This window comes from Curcuma longa, chromosome 4, assembly GCF_044706935.1.
Source record: "Curcuma longa cultivar G26 ecotype Majalengka, Jawa Barat chromosome 4, ITB_CL_G26_1.1, whole genome shotgun sequence".
Taxonomy (NCBI): Eukaryota; Viridiplantae; Streptophyta; class Magnoliopsida; order Zingiberales; family Zingiberaceae; genus Curcuma; species Curcuma longa.
This window is the reverse complement of record NC_133864.1, coordinates 10,476,635-10,492,428: the sequence shown is the minus strand read 5'-3', so window position 1 is coordinate 10,492,428 and position 15,794 is coordinate 10,476,635. Positions and strand designations below refer to the sequence as shown.

At 37.2% G+C, this 15,794-nt stretch overlaps 3 protein-coding genes across 6 annotated transcripts in view; 1 reads left to right on the top strand and 2 right to left on the bottom strand.

Moving 5' to 3' along the window:
- Positions 1–15,794, top strand: part of LOC141826361 (ATP-dependent helicase BRM-like) — a 32,477-nt gene that overhangs the window by 2,594 nt on the left and 14,089 nt on the right. The window contains exons 3-8 of one of the 2 annotated variants that reach the window (XM_074713604.1): positions 122–1,444; positions 1,524–1,633; positions 1,747–1,834; positions 1,915–2,001; positions 2,262–2,354; positions 2,454–2,537. In XM_074713604.1, the coding sequence (XP_074569705.1) occupies positions 122–1,444; positions 1,524–1,633; positions 1,747–1,834; positions 1,915–2,001; positions 2,262–2,354; positions 2,454–2,537 (1,785 nt within the window). Of the gene's footprint in view, positions 1–121; positions 1,445–1,523; positions 1,634–1,746; positions 1,835–1,914; positions 2,002–2,261; positions 2,538–15,794 lie in introns of both variants that reach the window. The other variant, XM_074713603.1, reaches the window with a different exon arrangement.
- LOC141826235 (uncharacterized) lies at positions 3,731–6,302 on the bottom strand. The gene is made up of 6 exons (XM_074713481.1): positions 6,291–6,302; positions 6,063–6,247; positions 4,504–5,077; positions 4,317–4,379; positions 4,055–4,121; positions 3,731–3,802 (listed from the first exon to the last, which is right to left on the bottom strand). The coding sequence occupies exons 1-5, from the start codon at positions 6,300–6,302 to the stop codon at positions 4,116–4,118; spliced, it is 840 nt and encodes a 279-aa protein (XP_074569582.1). The 3' UTR covers positions 3,731–3,802; positions 4,055–4,115.
- LOC141826363 (uncharacterized) lies at positions 7,071–9,651 on the bottom strand. 3 transcript variants are annotated; one of them, XM_074713606.1, is made up of 2 exons: positions 9,582–9,651; positions 7,071–9,421 (listed from the first exon to the last, which is right to left on the bottom strand). In XM_074713606.1, exon 2 carries the CDS (start codon positions 7,976–7,978, stop codon positions 7,124–7,126), a length of 855 nt encoding a protein of 284 aa, XP_074569707.1. In that variant the 5' UTR covers positions 7,979–9,421; positions 9,582–9,651; the 3' UTR covers positions 7,071–7,123. The 3 variants fall into 3 exon arrangements, with proteins under 3 accessions (XP_074569707.1, XP_074569709.1, XP_074569708.1); XM_074713608.1 differs by having other exon boundaries at positions 7,071–8,768; positions 9,582–9,649; XM_074713607.1 differs by having other exon boundaries at positions 9,507–9,634.

Genomic DNA, 15,794 nt, shown 5'->3' with positions numbered 1-15,794 from the left:
TATTTCTTTTTTGTTTTCCTTGGTGCATTTGCTATGAAATTCTCTATAATTCATAAGGTGATACTGTTTTCCTTTCAAGATTTTAACTAATAATTTTTTTTTTTTGTGTTGTCGACAATAGCGCGGTGAACGAAGTCTACCACCTGAAGTTCTTCAAGCAATCTCAGATTCTGCTTCAGATTATCAACCACCTCACGGCCCCAGTCAACCTGAAAACGTAAACCATGATTCAACAAAGACTGTAATAACCAGCAACAACGAGCACAGGAGAATCATAGAATCTAATAGCCAGAATGAACAATCTGCCTCTGCGACTAAAAGGCATACTCAGATGAAGGAGGAGCCTTTTTCTGGAGAAGAGAAAACTGCATTTGCCAGTCAAATTCAAGTTTCTGTTGATTTAGAAAAGGAACCTGCACACATGGGTTCTATTGGTAAGTTGGAAGAAACTAGCTCCAATGTCAAATCCGAGCAAGAGAGTGAAAAGGGAAGTCAAAACTCATCCTCCAAAGGTGATTGTCATGTTGTCAAGGAAAAAGGTACTCCTGCAGACGGTGGTAGTATGGTTCCTGGATGTGTGAAAATGCCTGCACCAACAAATACCACGGAATCTTCAAGAGATGGTGTTTTGAAGAAGTACCATGGCCCAATTTTTGATTTCTCATCATTTACTAGGAGACCTGACACCTTGGCATCAACGGCTACCAATTACTCCAGTAATCTAACTTTGGCTTATGACGTTAAAGATTTGCTGTATGAGGAAGCTAAATCTGTGCTTACCAAGAATCGAACAGAGAACTTAAAGAAGATTAGTTGGTTACTTGCATTTAACCTAGAGAGGAAAATAATTAAACCGGATCTTGTGGTACAATTGCAAATCGAAGAGAAAAAACTCAAACTATTCAATCTTCAGGCACGTTTAAGGGATGAAGTTGAACATCAACAGGAGGAGATAATGGCAATGTCTGACAGACAGTACCGCAAATTTGTTAGACAATGTGAACAGCAACGTGTTGAGCTAGCAAGGCAAGTTCAACAGCTGCAAAGGACATCTAGAGAGAAGTTACTGAAATCTGTATTTCAGTGGCGTAAGAAACTCTTAGAGTCACATTGGGCCATTCGCGATGCTCGGACTACACGAAATAGAGGAATTGCAAAATATCATGAGAGGATGTTGAGAGAGTTTTCAAAGAGGGAAGATGAAGACAGAAATAAAAGAATGGAGGCATTGAAGAATAATGATGTAGATAGGTACCGGGAAATGTTACTGGAGCAGCAGACAAGCATCCAAGGAGATGCTGCTCAACGTTATTCTGTTCTTTCTTCCTTCTTAACCCAGACAGAAGAGTATCTTCGCAGGCTTGGGGGAAAAATTACAGATGCGAAGGGTAATCAAGAGGCTGAAGAAGCAGCAAATGCTGCAGCTTCTGCTGCACGTGCACAGGTTTAATAAAGCTGGATGAATTATGCTCTTTGATCTCTTTTCCACTGCTTAATTATAGCACCATCATTACTGGTGACAGGGTCTCTCATCAGAAGAAGTCAGAGCTGCAGCTGCATGCGCAGGGGAGGAAGTAATGATAAGAAACCGGTTCTCTGAAATGAATGCCCCAAAGGACAGTTCTGTTAACAAGTAAGCTTGTCTTGTTTTTTTGGCTATATATTTGTTTGAATTGGTATTTGTTTCTTATCTCACCTTTAAATTGTCGTGATCTATTGTCTCATTGTCTCTATATTTTCTGTTAGGTATTATAATTTGGCTCATGCTGTGACAGAAAGAGTTACGAGGCAACCTTCGATGTTGCGGGCTGGAACCCTGAGAGACTATCAACTTGTAGGTTCAATTTTCATAAGTTTTTTTGCATATGACTATAGGTTTGGAGACAAAATGATTTTATTTAGTTGTGTTTCCAGGTTGGATTGCAGTGGATGCTTTCCTTGTACAATAACAAGTTGAATGGAATTTTGGCAGATGAGATGGGTCTCGGCAAGACTGTCCAGGTTGCTAATTTCTAAATCTTCATGCTATTTAATATTGCTGATGGTACCACTTTTGTTTTCCCTTCTGGATAACAAATTTATACTGCATTAGTGCATTATGTGCAATTATGTTTATTTTTGGAGACTGGACTTGTTCTTTAATATTTATTTCTTTGGAACATTTTTTGTCCATTTCAACTGAGTGCTTGTAATGAGAACTATTGTAGCATGAATGCTTGACATACTCTGATGAAGCATTATTTGATCTGTGAGCTCAACAGGTAATGGCACTGATTGCTTACCTGATGGAGTTCAAAGGAAATTATGGCCCGCATTTGATCATCGTCCCTAATGCTGTTTTAGTAAATTGGAAGGTAATGCCTTTGGTTCACTGTTTATTATTCTTCAATATGTTCATTTTCTTGGAAAAAAAAAAGTTAGGAGAATGGGCTGACACTGCAAAATGTATTCAGAGTGAGCTGCTAAATTGGCTGCCATCTATATCATGCATTTTTTATGTTGGTAGCAAGGATGAAAGGTCAAAGCTTTTCTCTCAGGTTGGTTGGTGCATACCTGTTTTTTTTATGACAACATGATTTTTCAACTTTTCTACTTTATGCACATGCCACTAGTACATGAATTTCTTTACAAGTTCATGTTACAGACAATGAAAATCCTACAGGTATCTACATTTAGCGGGCTATTTATATGCCTTATATGAGAGTTTAGAGGTAAGGTGTAATTGAATTATACCGGGCCCACCTTTTATATTCCAGTCCAACACAACATTAGACAAGAAAATATGCAATGTGAGACGGAAAAGGCCAGTTATTTTGATAGATGTTATGTCAATTATGCCCAGATCGTGGAGAATTGAGTTGCACTGAGCGGGTCGGTATATATATCAATAATATATTCATGAAAAGAGTTGTATAGCTATGGTATGCCGATTCTTTGGACATAATAATTTCTCATCATTAACAATCAAATGTAATGTATAGTTCAGTGTGTCCATCAACCAAATTGCTTACGATAGATGTATTAGTCTGATAATCACAATGCATGTAGTTCAAAGCTTGTAAAGCTAAGATGTTAGTGTTAGGTCACATCATCTCAAAATCTATGTTTGTAGCATAAAAGCGAACTACAATAGTTTGGTTCTTCTACCTCCGAAACAACCTCTAACATAAGTGCATATTCTAATGTAGAACATTTCCTCCAAGACAAGACTCTTTCTACGCTGTTAGCAATCTCAAACTCCAAAGCTTTGCTTTCATTGATTTGCATCAAATTCTTTTTTCAAATACTTTATACACTCTATGCCACCATGCATATCGTTGTGACTTGTTAGTCAGTCATGAAAATGCAACCAAAATAAACTGCCAAGAGTGCTATGCGCATGACTTTGTTTCAACTAAAAAAATGCATGGTCAGCTGCACTTTAGACTTTAAAGGAGAGGGGTTGGGAGGAAAGATGTAACTGAACTGATTTGGCATCTCATATTGAAGTTTCAAATAGAATTCTAAATAGTGGGGCTAAAAACTATATACTCTAACACTCAAGTAATTTGTTTCTATAAATTCAGCTTGACCTTTAGCTGACTGACATTTTTGTTCTTGTTGAAGCTAATGATTCTGGCATATCAAATAAGATAGGTTAGTAATAATGTAATTATAACAACCTATTTGAAAAATAAATCTTTACAAGTAATAACTTAAAAAAATCCTAAGTAATAGAAATACTAACATACCTTGCAGACAGCTATTGATCCACATCAAACACTGAGAACATCAGAACAAACCTCCTTTGCCAATCCAAAATCTGCAAGTTTCACAGAGTCATTCACGTGAACCAATATATTTGCACATTTGATATCTCTAGCACAGTAAGGATATCTATTAAGTTTCTTCTCATAGGATATAGAAAAAAACAAAATAATTAGCACAAGCTGTTCGGAAAGCACAAATATTTGATAATAAATTGACACACTTTACTATATGAAACCATCTTGAAGAATAAATTCATGTAAATGTAAAGAACTTATCTATGAAAACTGCCGAAACAAGTTATTACCTTGTCTGTCCCATAATACTGAACAATGTTATCATGTTCAAACTGACTCAGCAGCATATACTTACACCTGGAATTCAAATTAAATTTGAATTATGAAAGATTTAAGAAATTTAATAAACAGTTATATGAAAGAATTATGATCCACCCATTTAAATCCATCTGCTCACCTCATAATCCCAACCGAACAATAACTCTAAGCCACAATTCCATTGCTAAACCATAAGCCTAACCAAATAGCTAAGACAACTACAAGAACATTTACCTCAGATTGAAGCCCTAGCTCTCTTTTGATTTGGTTCTTCCTTGCGGCAGCACCACACCAATCCTGATCGGTTCCAAATCACACAACAAGCTGTGAGGCAAAATCAACCAAGATTCAAGGAAATTGAAGGTCGTCCAACTGGTTCAACTCAAAACTGAAGTAATAAACCTAGTTGCCCTTCCCTTACCTCCCGATTTCTTCTTCCTTTGCTTCCTGGCAGCAACTTCCTCAATCTCGGTCCTAGGGCAAGGAGGTGCGGCGGCGTCGAACTAGGCGTGCGGCTAGGGAAAGGAGCTTTGGTCCTTGTGGGGCGGCGGCGCCGGCGAGCAGCAAGCGCTAGGGTTCTGCTTCCTTGCGATTTGGCGGCGGCACGGTGAGGCATCGGCCGGCGGCGACGGTGGAGGAAGAAGCGAAGAAGTAGAAGAGGGTTTGCGGCGGCGGTATGGCTTCGTCGGCAGATCTGTAGCAGAAGGGGTGCGAGGGAGAGGAGGCGGCGGTGAAGGGCGCGGCGACGTCTGGCGGCGATGGGCGCAGCAACGTCGGGCGGCGACAGGGCAGCAGGCGAAGAAGGGAGGAGGAAGAAGCGATGCGGCACGGCAGGGAGATCTCGCCGGCAGCGAGGAGGAAGAGAGGGCTTCTTCTCCGTGCTATGTGCGACGAAGGTGGCGACGTTGGGCGTCCCTTTCACCTGGCTTCGGCGGAGACGGTGGGAACAGCACCGCGTCGACGCGATGAGGAAGAAAACGAGGAGCGTCTCGCAGCTTGGGGAGGTGGTATTTGCGATTTTAGGGTAAAATACCGACCTTTAAAAAATTCCGTCGCTATATTAGCGACGGACGTTTCTATTTCGTCTCTAATTTAGCGACGGAATATAATATTCCGTCGCTAAAGTATTTTTTAATGCAGAAATTAATATTTTCATTTCTATCTAGAGACGGAATATTTAAATCCGTCGCTATAATTAGCGACGGAATATTAATTTCCGTCTCTAATTAGAGACGGAATATTAATTTCCGTCTCTAATTAGAGACGGAAATTAATATTCCGTCTCTAATTATAGCGACGGAAATTAATTCCGTCGCTAATTCCGTCGTTATTTCATGAATTTCTTGTAGTGTTTACTAGTTCAATAGTAAAAAAATTCAAAAGTAGATGACTCTACTAACTCCCAGAGATGTGCTGTAGTAGTAAAATATTTTTTATAAATAAATAAATAATTCAAAATTTAAATTTCAATCGAAATAAATATTTTTAAAAAAAGATTGATGTCTAAATATCGAATTTAACCTTGTGAAACGGCTGTTCTAATCTGAGATCGATGTGGAATTGCTAAAACAATTATTAGTCAAAAAAAAAGAAAAGTTTATAAAGCAGTACTGTACATATAATTTAGAAATGAAATTATTAAATTATAATAAATTAAGTAACGCAGACAAGATAAATTCAATAAAAGAAAGGTAAAAAAACATGATGAATTTAGAGCCGATTAAAAAGGAGAAAAATTAAAAAAACAATAAGTATATTTATATGATTTAAAAATAGAACATTATTAAATTAAACTCAATTAAGTCAAGATCAATTCATTAAAAAAAATCACACGATGAATCTATGACTGAATAAATTAAATCAGCGAATATTTTATACACCCCAATAATTAAGCTTTATATTTTATAGTAGCGAATATCAAGCATAGTCCTTGTCAAGGACGAAGCGGTAACCATACCTGCCGTGTATTGCATCGCGTACCCCGCCGGCGCCGTCTCCACCGTCGCTGCCTTCATAGTCTCCTCCTTCTTCTCCCCTCCACCGCCGCCTCCTCCCTTTCCGCCATTCTTTTTATCCTCGCCGCCGTCCTTCTTCTTCTTCTTCTCCTCCTCTTCACCGAGTCTACCTTTCTCCTTCTTATAGCCTCCGCCGCCCTCCTTCTCAGGCTGCGCCACCACTAACGTCCCCCTTCAGCTTCTCCAGCAGCGCCTTCGCGTCCATCGTCCCCTTCACAGTCACCTGATCCGTCTGCGTGTCGAAGTCTAGAAGACGACGCTCTCGACCCTGATGTTGAATACTTGGATCTACTTGCGTTAAGAGACTTGTCTTTTACCACTTCAATTAAGGGCGTCAGAGTCACCGTCAATTCGTGACTCAGAGAAAGTTGACTAAATAAAATTTAATAGCGACAAATATTAAAAAAATATAAAATTTATATAAAGCTCCACAAGATTCAAATTGAGTGGTAGATGCAGAAAGATTGGATCTTGGTCTTGGAGAGGAGATAGATTAAAAGTATATCCCAAAAAACATAAATTTACATAAAAAATTATATATATATATATATTTCATTTTGTTGATTGTGAATCAAAATAAAATAAATCCTTTGAGTTTCGATTAAAATTAAATTGAATTAAATTAAATTAATTAAAATAAATTAAATTAAATTTTTTTCTGAACTAATCGAATCGATAAAATTAAAAATAGAATAAATCAATAAAAATATCAATTAATTCAGTAAAAAATCAAATTAATCAAAATAATTAAAATTTTAAAGTATTATGGAATATTTACACTTACTTAGAAATTTATTAATTTTTTTTTAATTTTGATTTATTTAATTTATTCATTTAATGGATTATTTTTTTATTTTGATTTATTCTATTTAATCAAATAAAAAAATTTAAATGGCGAAATAACCGAATCAATTAATTTATTTAGTTTAATCAAACTTTTTACAAGTTGCTTACTGGCATGGGAAATCACGGCTAGCAGATAGACACATTTTATAAATAACATGGAAATTAACCAAACTTTTTTAATTAATTTTTTATCATTCTGATTAATTTGACCTGGAATTGTTCGATCTGATGCCTATAGAGATTGATCTTTCCTTTTAAGTCCATGGCGTTGCTCTCTATCTCGTCAATCATCTTCTCCATCTCCGGCGCTGCTTTCTTTACCGCCTTAATATGCTTTGCGAAATTCAAATATTTATTCATGATCTCTTCCGTTAGCCGTCGGACGGCGTTGAATTCGTGCACAATCAACTGCTCTCCGTCCCGCATCATTTCGACCACCTCCTCCTCCTCCTTCAACTTCCGCTCCTTCTCTTCCAACGCTGCGTTCACCAACGGCTCCACTGCCTTGATCGCCGTTGCTCCCGAGGCAGCCACGGCCACGGCCACCGGACCTGCTCCGGCGAGCGCAAGTCCGATGGAGATCATGACCATGCCGACGGTGACAGCCATGACGACGGCGGTGCAGACTTTGCGCCACCGCTTCATCGATCGCTTCCGTTTCGAGATCCTGTCCATCTGCAGACGGAGCGGGTTCATCGTCTCCTCCAGTGCGCCGGGCGCGAGATGAGAGGGGAAGAGCATGAGCTTGTTTAGCTCAGCAACAATTTTGGAGCAAGCATTAACCTTACGCCGTTGCTTCTTCTTTTTCTCATTGAAAGTGCGACGGGAGACAAGGGAGCAACGAATGACGGCGATGCCGGAGAGAAGGTCGTCGAGCCATCGGACGACGGCGGCGAGATTACTCTTGATGGTCGGCATAATGGTATTGTTGTAGGACTCTGCAATCACCTTCAACTGCAGGTTTCGCTTAATCACCTTCTTGAAGTCTAGAGTTATGTGTGGCCTGAGCGTGGCGGAGCAGCAATAGCATGCCATCTAAACAGATAACTAACTCAAATCGGGAAAATGACAGATTTTGAAAACGCGTATTCTATATATTTGATTTCTACCTGATTTTCAAATCGATGATATAGAAACAACTTTGTAAAATAGTATATATATATATATAAAGAAATCTGGATGGTTTGTTAGGAAGTTCCCCATTAGAGCTGGAGAGCAAGAAATAAAATCTGAGGAATTTTTTTTTTAAATTTCAGAATTGAAATTAAACCAAATTTAGATATGCAGCTAAAGACTAATTCATTAAAAAAAAGAAGAAGAAAAGAAAATTTCAACCAAATTTAGTTATGCAGCTAAAGATTGATTAATTCTATAAAAAATAAAGAAGAAGAAAAAACATAAAAAAAGAAATTTTCAAAAAGTATTATGAAGTCAGAAGAAGAAAAGGAGCCACAAGTCTGAAGATATGGTTTTGAATCAGAAGCAATTGAGAAGATTGTCACAAGTGAAGAAGCACATGAAAATTCCAAGACATGACTGCATCGACCTTATTTAACTGTGGAAACGTGCATATGTCACAAGCAAGCAAGCAAACGATCATCTTTTTTGTCAGAAAATGCATCAGGAGAAACAATTAATACTGGCCTCGCTGAGCTAGACAAGCTAGCTCGTGTGTGGCGACTCAGTCCTGTTTGAGCTTTACTATCTCAAGCTGTTGCATACATCTGATCTATTAAAAAGAGTTAACCAGTAGGAATAGCAACGAGCTAAACAGAACAAAATACTGGCCTAGCCGAGCTTTACTGTCTTAAGCTGTTGCGTACATCTGGTCTATTAAACAGAGTTACACCAATAGGAACAGCAACGAGCTAGGCATGGCCCGCTCAAGATTCAAGAAACTAGTTTCCATGTTGTTAAAGTAAAATCATTTCCAGAACAAACTTCGGTGAAAGCAGAACGAAATAGGGTAAAAAGAGACAGTCAGGTTGCGATCGATAATCACACAAGCTGAAGGGAAAACGCAGAAAAACTGATTCTTTATCCAACTCGATGGTCTCCACGAGTTTGATAAAAAAAAATCCCTCGATCAACGCCCAAGCATCAAAACCAGGTGGAAGAAACAAATCCAACATCAGAAAAAAAGCAACCTTGCCTTCTTAGACGTCGACATTATTTATCGCGCCTTTATCTCTAATTACGCTTTAAATACGAAAAAAAAAACAGAAACAGCAGCTGCATATCATCGCTGAGCTAAACAAACTCGTGTGCTGCTGCATATATCTGGTCTATTAAGAAGATTTACACCAATAGGAACAGCAACGAGTTAGGCATATTTCCAGTACAAACTTCAGTGAAAGCATAACAAACTAGGATAAAAGCGGAAGGGAAAACACCGAAAAACCGATTCTTTGTAAAAGTCGATGTCTCCACTGGACTATCCATTTCGACCGAGAGACCCATAGCACTGATAAAAAAACCCTAGATCAACTCCCAAGCATTAGAACCAGGCGGAAGAAACGAATCCAAGAATATAAGAAAACAGAGCAAAGAAGCTTCAAACTACCGAAAATCAAAATATGGCTGACAACTCCGCGGTTGTTAGTCGGAGGGGAAGAAGAAGAATGCGCAGCCGAATTACCTCAAACGATTGCGATCGGGACGGGATTCAGGCGATCACCTTCAGACGAAAATGCCGACTGGAAGCGAGGGAAGGAGGGAATCAGGGAAAGGAACATGCATAAATAAGCCATTTGCTGCAGTACACGTGGCGTCGTGGTATCGGCACATATTTGTGCCGATCCATTGGTCCAGCTGTACGGTAAGAATGCCAGATTCCCTTCCCTGACTTGAAAAGTCCAATAAACAGTCCAAAAGCAGTCAAAAGCAATTTCGTTGTAATTCATTAAATTTATTGATTTATTTTTAAAATAAATTATTTATTTTATTATTAAAAATATTTGAATTTTAATAATAAATTTATTAAGAGATATAATTTATTTAATATAAAAAATATTACCAAACCTATAAAATTAATATTTAACTTCTGACTTTTAAAAGTCAAATATTAATATTACAAAATAATTTTAAAAAATTAATTTTAAAAGATGAAATAAAAAAATAAATAAATATCGAATGAATAAATAAATTACTTTATTTTAATTCCCTTATAATTATATTCTAAATGAATAGATTGACAATGAGACTTTTTTAAAACCTTTGTTTTTTTCTACATTTATAAATTTTCAAATATATTTTTTAAAATAATAATAATTTTAAACCGGACTATAAATCGTAAACCAAATCGAGTTTGAAAAGATAAGATTATCAGGATTTTATAAACCATTGAATCAGTATAAAGACGCAAAAATATTTTTCTAAAATTTCTAAATCAAAAGGCATACGTCATAATTTGGTAGAATTTGAGGTGCTATTAACCAAATCATTTAACCTTGGTTACGGGAGCCAACTCAGTTAGAATCCGATGAACCATCGAGAAGGGGAAGCTCAAGCGTATGGAAACGACCGACGGTGAGTAGGCGACCAAAGGCGAGTAAGGGAGAGAGACGAGATGAGATGAAAGAGATCAAGGTCCGGGGGAGTACCTTCGGAGGCAGTGTAGGGGTTTCCTTCTGCTGCCCGCTGTCGTGGATGGCTGGCCGCGGAGTTCGCCTCGGAGTCTGGAGGAAGGCTTCATCGTTGTCGGCGGAGAGCTGAGGGAAAGCAAAGCGATCGTAGCGAGCTCGTTCGAAATTTGAAATCATTTGTATAGGCCTTGTTCGCGACTGGGCTGGGCCTTTCTAGGCGAAACCTAGACACAATTTTCAATTTGCCCCTATAGTTTATCAACAATTATGATTCACCTCCCACATTTTAAAATCTAAAATGATTCACATGAAATGAGAAAAAAAATATAGATTAAGATTATCAGATGATTTTTTCTTGATTCACCCACCGAATAAATTCAAAATACAATTTATCTGCATTCAAAAACTGATTTCTAAAATATTCTTCATCAATGGAATTCAAACATTGCTATCAATCATTAGAAGAAAATAATAATAATAACTTAACTCTTTACAAGAAAATCATGCACATTTTCTCAAACATTGCTATCAATCATTCTTGATTTCCTGAGAACAAACAATACTAATTTTCGCAAGTATCAAGCTAAAAATGTTACTAATGAAACACTAACAGTAAAACATGAAGAACAATTCATCCAACTATATATAGTGAGTTAAATATTAAGCCAAAGAGATCGTGCCTGGAGCACAACAGAGTTGATAATGTCTACATATCTAACAGCCAAATTGAGAGACATACCCTGTGCGGGCACAATGGCGAAGCATCTGATCCTCTTCCTCTCTATATTCCCCAACTTGTCTCTGTTTAGAACAACTACCAAAGCCAGCATTGCAGCGACACCAGACCCCAACGAATGGCCGGCAAAAGTAAGGGTATAATTTGGATACTTTTCCATCAACTCTCTCAGGACATCACATTCAGAGTCCAAAACCCACGCTGCTGCCTTCAGAAGCCCATTGTGAACATACCCTCCATCAAAGTTCCTCTTTCCCAAGCTTTTGTCCAAGAAGACGGTGTAATCACTTTCCTTGGCCAGGTTTAGCCTCTCACGGCGAGCACCATGTCGGAGTGCTGGTGATCTAGGTAGATCAGGTAAGGCGGCGCGTGGCCGCCGGTGTCCCGGTACTTCTTTCTGCGCACCACCAAGGTCGGATCCACGGGGCAGCCGCCCGGCAAGCCTAGATGGGATTCTCAAGGTCGTCTTCGTAGTTGGCGAGTATGTAGCGGCAGAGGCGCGGAACGGGCTGGAACTCCTCGACGGAGGCGAGGCCCCGGGTCTCGCTGTCGTGGCCGGCGTTGTGGAGGCAGCGCTTCCAGACCCAGCAGGCGCACGCGAGGCAGTAGACGCACTCGAGGTTGGGGATTCCGCAGGCGATCTATATCGAGGCTACTTCCCGGGCATCGCCGCCGGAGCAGCAGACGGCGACAAAAAAATCTGGAGACAGCAGACGGCGACAAAAACTGATGGATGCACCAGGACCGAAAGCGTGACCTTTTTGTTTTTTTTTTGTTTTTTAAAATACTTTAAAAATATTTTCGAATAAGTCCTCTACTTTGTTCGTTTTGCAACCTATGGACATAAATTAAGCTTACTGGAGAGAAGAAAATTAGATTTAAATTTTAATGAAAATTGTATACAGTTTAAGTATCGTCAAGAAGTCCCTGAATATTAAAACATAAAATTTACATAAAAATAAAATAATTTTTCATTTTGTTGATTGTGAATCAAAACAAATTAAGTCAAAGACATAAATCTACTTTTATTAGTGAAATATCTATTTGTCATTTAAATTTATTTTAAATAATTAAAAATCATATAAAAATTTTACATCGTAGCAATTTAGTTTAAATATTTTTAAAATAAATATTATTTTAATGATATAAAATTTAAAAAACACTCTTTTGTATTAATATTGATTATAATTGTTATGTATAGATTTGACATGAGATAATATTAAAGAATAAATTTTAAATTATAATTAGATACTCTAATTGCTCACCTTTTTGACCCCTTTCAATATTATCTTCCGACGCAGAAATTCAAAATAAAATAGAGAAAATTATTCGTGTGATCTAGAGACCCTAACTACTATTTATTTATAGAGATATCAGATAACCTAATATGACATGACAATCCCTAATACATAATTATTACACATATAAAAACACAGATATAATCCTAATAGAATGCCAAAAACACAAATTGTCAGTGTATGATGTTAAAATTAGCCCTAAGTGTCAATTCGGATTGAGCTGGACTCGAGTTGGACTCGAGTTGGACTCAAGTCAGCTCAGATTGTGTGAGACTCGAGTTGGACTCAAGTCACACAAGCCAAATTCGAATTTGACTAAAAGGTTATCATGCATGAGATGCATGATAATTAAAAAGCTGCATTATCTTCCTTAAAAGAAGAGAAAGATTGTCATGCATGAGATGCATGATCTTTCATTAAAAGAGGAGAAAGATCTTTTGCATGAGATGCATTGGAATTAATAAAATATTAATTTCGGAATTAATATTATATTAATTTTCCCCTTCATCCATTATATCTCATGGTGGGCTATAAAAGAGGGTGGGAGGCTCTTGATGAAGGGGTTGTTGGACACTCTTGCTCTTTCTCTTCTTCTCTTCTTCTTCTTGGCCGAACCTCCTCTTGTGGCTAGCACCACAGTTTGGTTCTTCTCCATCTCAGTGTTCGTGTGGATACCGTGGAGGCGCGAACACTCTGATCGTGCTGAGATCCGACGACCTTGAAGGCAAAGAGTTGCTGTCGGGATTGCGAAGGGCACGCATCGAAGGTATATTCGATTCTAGTAGGTAGAATCGTCAAACGAGTTTGTTTTTCGCATGGATCTTCTGGAGGGATCCTGTTTTCCGCTGCGTTATATGCGGTTTAATCGATTTTTTGCGCATATAGATCCCAACATATGAGACCACAACAAAAGTTCTTCTAACTCAATTAATGGATCAAGCTAAGAACAAGCATACGCTTCTCTGATGCCCACCAGCTACTGTATATAAACTTGTAGAAGCCTTAATTATATGGTATTATAGTATTTCTAAGATAACAATTCTGTTTTAGCTCTTGGAAAATCTAACCAGAGTTGTAGCTGATTATCAACTTATTGACACACTGTAGATACCATGACTAAGTGAAGACATCAATAATTATTTTGCAATATCTAAGATCTATTTATTCTTAGTGAGATCAACATCTACTATTGCGAGATCAAACAATTCAATTCTAAATTTAACAAGATACGGAAGTTAACTTTGGAGTTACTTTGCAAGGTCTAAGATCAATTTGATCATAGTTGGATCAATGTATGGGACCTCCAATTTAAAATGGAGAGCTCTTTGGTGCATACATTGAGGGATCTAAGATCAATGTCTTTTTAGAAGTTTATTAATGATTATAAGGGATTGTTGAATTGAAATTACACAAAATAATTTAGATTTATCTGTTGAGATGACTTGAACGGATAATCTCAGACTGCTAAACAAAAAGAGAAGAGTTGCTTAGGATGACTTAACTACCTATAAGACTGAACTATCATATATGATTGAAATGAGATGTCTTATATGACCGAGCTGAACTGTCTTGTACGGAAGAGTTAACTTAGCTGAGTTGTCTTGTATAAGAGAGTTGACTTGGCTGAGTCATCAAGTTCTACCAAGTGCTCTCGACTCATGGCACTGAGAGCCGAGTCAGGAAATTGAATTTGACAACTGTCGACTATCTAATTTATCATTCGTCCTCTTCTGACTATGTTTTGAGATTACGATGAACATTCGTTTTCTAAGATACATTAGTAAAATTGTTATCATCATCAAGACCAACCATGATGAATTGAGTTTATATCTGAATGCTATCATAGATAAATTTTCAGGAACAGAGTGCACAACAGAGAAAAAGTAAGAATAAGGAAGTGGATGTATTTATATTCTTCTGCTCTTGCTTTTGTTGTGTGCCTTTTTTTCTTCTTCCTCTTTTTCTTTGTCCATGGTCATAGTCTCTTATATAGAAGTTCAAATCCGAAATAATAATTAATGATCGATTAATGATCATTTATTAAAAAGAAACAGCAGTTGCACAAGATTAGCAAGGTTAAAGTCAGATACCATCGCGCTGAGCCAAACAAGCTCCTTGGTGACAACTCGTCATAAGCTTTGCATACATCTCGTCTATTAACTCGAAAAACTCAATTTATTCTATTTCAATTAACTATTTTTTAAAAAAATTTCATTTAAACTTTTTAATTCTAATTTTTTTAAACAATATTAATAGCATGATTAATATTAATTAATATATTTTATTTTCTATTTAAATTAATTATTAATCTATTTACTTTAAATTTTTTATTGTATAATTATTTCAATTTTCTATTCAAATTATTTTGTTAATTTATTTGTCTTTAACTTTTTAATATAAGCTTTCTATAAAGTTAATTTTATAATTTATTAATTTTGAATTATTTGATATTATTCTATTTTCTAATTTATTAATCTTATTTAATTTTTTCACGATCTTATTTAATTTATAAAAATTATTAATAATTTGTATGATAAAAATGACGGGTAAAATTAACTATTGACATTCCAAAGAACACGATTCGAGCCATGATCGGTTGGCCCAAAAGCAACCGCTTGGTCACGCATTATCCACCTGATCAAATAAGCCGAAAAATATTGTATCATTACTGCAGTTCACTCAACTTCCAATAAATCCCGATTCTAAGTCCAAAGAAGACTTGCGAAGCCAAACAAAATTACTTTATTAATGAAATAGGGGGCACAATAGACTCCAGCTGTAATTTCTAAATTATTTAACGAAGAGGCGTCAGCGGGGCCCGCCCCAAAACTGCCTTCGGTCAGTCGCCGAACTGCCACGTTATAAAACCGCTTGGTCAAACCGGTCAAAACTACTTTGGAACCATTAATAGATTCCTATTTGACAAAATTGCCCTCATCCGATCAGTTTACAACTATGTGAACGTAGGTCTATAAATGGAATTTTAATTCTGAAGATGACAAAAGCGGTTTTCTTTAATTTCTAAAACCAGGGGTATACGTCGTAATTTATTCGAATTTAAGGGGCTATTAAGCATATCATTTAACCTTGGTTGTGGGAGCTAACTCAGGTAGAATCCGATGGATGTCTGAAAAGAGATCGTGGAAAAATGAGCAAAAAGTGAGAATAAATGAGGAAAAAAGAACAAGATGAGGTGAGGTTGTTTTAGGGTTAGGGTTTGACCGAAGCTAGCA